Source organism: Eptatretus burgeri, chromosome 17 (genome assembly GCF_056783735.1).
Source record: "Eptatretus burgeri isolate ZD-2024b chromosome 17, Ebu_testis_v1, whole genome shotgun sequence".
Lineage (NCBI taxonomy): Eukaryota > Metazoa > Chordata > Myxini > Myxiniformes > Myxinidae > Eptatretus > Eptatretus burgeri.
In genome coordinates, this window is record NC_140977.1 from 13,982,213 (window position 1) to 13,987,875 (window position 5,663).

Below are 5,663 nucleotides of genomic sequence, written 5' to 3' on the forward strand. Positions count from 1 at the left end.
TTCAGTTTTCTCGAGGAACTATTTGCAATCGTCCTAGCTATGGAATGGATAATCGAGTTCAACCCTCTTAGTGCTGTTATCCTCTCGGACTCACTTTCGGCATTACAGGCGCTGGAATCCTTACAGGGTGGCTGTAGGTATGACTTGGTCCGAGAAGCTTGGCATTTGTACAACAGCATAAACTGGAGGGGTCTGGTGGTGGATTTGTGCTGGATCCCTGCACATGTGGGCATCGGGGGGAATGAGGCCAGTGACGTTGCGGCAAAGCATGCCCTCAGAATGGACAATGTCACCCAAATCCCCTTGGGACCTTCAGAAATCATTAGTCTGGTCAAGGACCGTATTGAGGGAAAATTTCAATGTCAGTGGGACTCCTGCACAAAGGGGAGATTTTTTCACAAGGTGCAGTCGGAGGTGGTTCCGCTTGTTAAGCTCCCCAGGCTCCCCGGAGGGACCAGTTAGTGCTTTGTAGAATAAGACTCGGGCACTGTCGCATAAATGCATACCTCCATAGAATTGGATGTCACCCAACGGGGTTCTGTGATGTGTGCAGAAAACCTGAAGATTTAAATCAATTATTTCTAAATTGCCCTCTATGGGTAATCGAGGCAGCGTCTCGTACTGCATATAAGAGTTATGGGGATAAGGGTGTTGGACCTGCAGGTGATGCTGCAGTGGATGAACTGGAAGCACCCTCAACTCTGTAAGGCGGTATTAAAATTCCTGAAGGAATGTGGGAGACCAATTTAAAATGTATCTGCCTTTGAAGGGCTATGGCTGTAGGTGAGTTTGATCAGATTCTGGTGCGTGGCGTTAGTCTGGAAGATATGTGAAATATTCTGGTAGTTTTGTGCCTTTGATGATACAAGCATGAAATTTGGTACACAGTTATAGCATGCCCTTAGGAAACATTTTGGATATAGGGACATTCCAGATTACCCCGAGGGTCAAAATGGTGGCCATTTTACAAAATGGCTGCCACGAATAACAAATTCTGTCTACAAGGTCAGCAAAGTCATATGTGCTTGGTGCAAAACACAATGTGGTGAGTATAATACGATTATTATCAACTAGTATGCACATGCTTCATTATCTACTTCATATTTGACTAAAAAATGCATCTACGGTGGTCTATGAGGGACACAGATAACAGTTTACCATCGCAATAATGCATGGCTGGAACAAAAGCTCTGCAATATGATCATGCATGTGAATGTTACCTGAATATTGTTTCTGGAAATATAAATAGATCAAAAATCAAATTTGGTGAAAGGAACTTAGACTCCATGAATATTTCCATTATTAATTACATACTGGGAGCTGGCAATGTCGCGATTAAATGCATAAATTTGCGAAATCGATATTGATGTACTCACTGTATTAATTTTCATGATTGCATAATAGAAATGTTCAAACTACAATGGTGTGTTCATATTGATTTGGGTTTAACATGGTCCTGTCCAGCGCAAAGAAATAATGTATGGTGGCCTATTGGGGACATCGAGTGACAATCACCCAAGATCGCCATTGTGTATATATGCATCTCCTCTGGGCTGGGGTTCGGAGTTGAAAACATTTTAACTCTGCTATTCTGTTTTCAGGTGATAACTCCACTGTAGTGTACCCAAAGACTAATCCCCTGCTTGGTGGTGGTTCTTCCCAATTTTACAGTGACTGATTGGTGGTTCAAGCCAATGGCCAAGCATTTCAAACTATTAGACCCCCAGCAGCGAGGGCCAAGTACATCTGTTACATCAATTAACCAGACAGACTGGAACCTATGTGTGCTGTGTCAGATGGACACCACTGAGCCTCTTCATTGTCCAGCTGACTCCAAGCGAAGCACAGGAGGGTCTGGATACCAGACTCTGGCAGACAACCTCCTCAGGTTCAGTGAGATCGACTGCTTGCCAAAATCTCTCGACATGTCCCGCTTGGATGATGGTGAGGGTATTGAGTCCACCTTCCAGCACCACAGGGTTAAGTGGCATGATTCGTGCAGACTACAATACAACAAAACTCAATTGATTCGGGCAGAGAAGAGAAAAACAACCAGTGGGGATACCGAAAGCGTGACACGAAAGTATACCCGTCAGATTGTGAACTGCACAGAGTCACTGCTCGAAACATGTACCTTTTGTGACAAGCCAGCAGGTAACGAGTCTTTGCGCAAAGCTTCTACCTTTGACCTGGACAGACGAGTCAGGAAATGTGCTCTGAAACTAGAAGACAAGCCACTTATTGCTAAACTGAGTGCTGGAGATATGATGGCGCAAGATGCCCTGTACCATGTGAAGTGTCTGGTTTCCCTCTATAACAAAGCAAGGGACACAAAGGGAACCTTGGATGACCAGGATGATATCAATCATGGCATAGCTCTCGGAGAACTGGTGTCCTACATCGATGATGCCCGCATGGACGCTCTTGTGGCACCAGTGTTCAAGCTGGCAGACCTAACAAGTCTGTACAACAACCGGCTGAAACAGCTTGGAACAGTCTTGACTGGACGTGTTCACTCGACCAAACTCAAGCACCGGATCATGACATATTTTCCGGACATGGAGGAGCACAAGCCTTGCCGAGATGTTCTGCTAGCTTTCAACGAGGACATCGGATCAGCCCTTCACAAGGCCTGTGAACACGATGCTGATAGTGATGGTGTTCATCTTGCTAGAGCCGCGAACATAGTCCGAAGAGACATGTTGAAGATGAAGACAGCCTCTAGTGGTTCATTTGATGCCCTCTGCCAAGAACAATCTGTGCCAAATTCTCTCGTGGCACTAGTTGCTATGATCCTGAATGGTCCCACGATCCAAGAGCAGTCAAGCCACTCATCTGTATCAATACCCACTCTTACAATCTCACAGCTCCTCATGTTCAACAGCTACGCATGCCGCCGACAGAGTACAAGTATTGAGTCTACCAAGCACGGCCACAATCGGGAGACCCCCGTGCCTGTGTACCTGGGAATGCTGATGCACACAAAGACTCGCAAACGAGACCTGGTTGACACTCTGTTCCACTTGGGTCTCTCCGTCTCCTATGATAGGGTGCTGAGCATCTCCACGGACTTGGGGAACAGTATCTGCTGCTTCTTCCAGCAGGAGGGTGCAGTTTGCCCACCTGAACTGAAGAGTGGTCTGTTCACGACTGGCGCAGTGGATAACATCGACCACAATCCCAGCTCAACTAGTGCTCGAGACTCGTTCCACGGCACTGGCATCTCGCTGTTCCAGCACCCGAATAGTGAAGTGCGTGGAGTTCAACGGCTGTGGGTAGTAGTCTCAGATGATGTTACTACAACAGCAACCACTGCACACCTGCCAGAGTCATACACCACTGTACCTCCTGTGGTTCTGGGTAAACGTGAACCACCGATGCCCAAGTTGGCTGGTCCCAACAGAAGTGACTGCCAACTGATCCCTCAAGCAATGCAGGTGGAATACAGGTACGCCACAGAAAATATATCATCTGAAAGTTGTACATATTCTGTATTCATATATGTGCCTCAATCTCTTGTTAACTGTGTGTGGTGCTGAGGTCCTGTCTCTTGTTAATTGTGTTGATGAGTTCTTGTCATTTTGACAGGTGGCTAGAGCAGATGGCAGTTAGTGTAGCATCAGACACACCACTACAGGGAGATGAGACTGTGTCATGGGCTGCATATCATGCCAGCAAGCAGTCCATTCCAGAGGAACCAGAGTGTGGCGTGACCCTCACCTCATTGCTGCCTCTCTTCTACGACCAGGCCAAGTCCATGGCTATGATTCGTCACTCCATGGACGTCATCAAGACAGCAGTTGAGATTCTGAACCCTGGTCAGATCCCAGTCCTCACAGTCGATCAGCCACTGTACGCACTCGCCAAACAGATCCAGTGGAGATGGCCAGAAACACATGGAGAAGATCACTTCGGCATCCTATTTGGTGGACTCCACATTGAGATGGCTGCACTGAAAACTCTGGGTGATCTTCTGGATAGCAGTGGGTGGACAGGAGCTCTGGTGCAGGCAGGAGTTGCTACAACTGGTACTGCTGATTCCTTCCTGAAGGCTGCCCATGTTACATGCACTCGGCGAGCTCACCAGGTCACAGCCAGTAGCCTCTATCTTCTCCTACAGAAAGCCTTCAGCCAAGGAGCAGATGAGGGACAGGATCTAGAAGACTGGTGTGCTGAACGTGTGCAAGCCAGTCCGCAGTTCCACTTCTAGTGGATCATTCTACAGTTGGAACTCACTGTCCTAATCTACGTCAGATCGGTCCGTGAAGGGAACTTCCTGCTATACATTGATGCCCTGAGCAAAATTGTCCCCTGGTTCTTCGCCTTGGGTCATACCAACTACGCCAGGTGGATACTAGTTCACCTGCGCGACATTGTGACACTGGTGACCAAACATGCAAGTGTATACACCCCTAACAGGGGAGGAAGAGAGGATGAGGTGAGGGAATTAGGGGGAGTGTGTATCCGTGAATCGTGACCCCTTACTGAAATGAAGGTGGATACTTGAGCCCACCCCCTTGGAGGACTCCATTCCACATTCTGAAACACACATATGTAGATACCAATCAACGACACGTACGCACGCACGCACGCACGCACACATTGAGACCTGGTAGGGCTCTATTCCACTTTCTATAACCCATGTATGGTGATACCAACCAAACACACATACACACTGTGATGTATCAGTAGTTGATGCTAATACATGCTTACTTGGGTGCACACTGCACGGGGCGTGGTTACGGAGTGTCACGTGACCCTCCCATGTTCCAATGTGGTGCTGCTCTGTGCTGTGTTGTGCCCGTGTCCGGAATAAAACCTGTTGTTCCCACTTCAGAGTCTTCGTCCCTGTTCATTGAGTGCATTATAGTCCAGGAGCCTAGAAGGTTTATTCGAGTGAAAAGCGCCGGAACGTTTGACATCGTGGGCTGATGGGGTCATCCACCGACATCACAAAGATGCATTGCTGCCGGGTCCGACCCGTGGCTTTCCCCCCAAAATCACTCAATTAGTGACGCCATTACCGATAAACCTATTTTACTCAATATCTGGAAAAATATGCATGATAATATAACGAATTATTGCCTTCTGGGCTCTCAGTGTCTACACCTATGTTTTCATGCTCAATCATTTCACTGACACCTGCATTATTGCAAGAAAATGTATAGTTTTCCGTGTAAATGTTGAGTTCACCCACTCAGTTTGCAACGCCATTGCGGAAACCCCCATTTTCATTATTAATATCTGAAAAACACTGCATGGTAATATCACAAATAAGGTGTCTATACCCATGTTTTTATGGTGAAATATTACAATGCCAACTCTAGTGCTTGAAAATGTTGAGTTCACCCTGAATGTTGCCTCCTGGAGTCGTACCATCTCTGTCTTTTGTTACAATGTGGCAAATAATGCATTGGTCTCTGTCCCTTTTTGTTATTTACAGATCATGGCAAATGACGCCCCCGTTTGTATAATTTGCAAAGAAAGAGGAGAAAAGAAACGTGCCCTGAAGTGTTTTAATTCCAGCAACTGGGAAACAGCCAAAAATGCTGCAAGACGGCGAAAGGCAATTCAAAGTGACAAGTTTTCGAACACCTCGTCAGAGATCAGAACAGCTGAGGGCCCAGAAGGCAAATATTACCACTCAGTTTGCCTCAGTCGAT

General features: G+C 46.9%; 1 protein-coding gene across 1 annotated transcript; it reads left to right on the top strand.

Annotated features, from left to right (window-relative positions):
* The first annotated feature begins 1,169 nt into the window (after window positions 1-1,169).
* Window positions 1,170-4,109, top strand: LOC147009357 (uncharacterized). Its single transcript, XM_085861910.1, has one exon. It carries the CDS (start codon window positions 1,695-1,697, stop codon window positions 3,537-3,539), a length of 1,845 nt encoding a protein of 614 aa, XP_085718036.1. The 5' UTR covers window positions 1,170-1,694; the 3' UTR covers window positions 3,540-4,109.
* Window positions 4,110-5,663: the final 1,554 nt, after the last annotated feature.

What these genes read in the sequence shown, in the direction of transcription:
- LOC147009357 (XM_085861910.1), top strand. Translation starts at nt 1,695, where the DNA reads ATGGCCAAGCATTTCAAACTATTAGACCCCCAGCAGCGAGGGCCAAGT.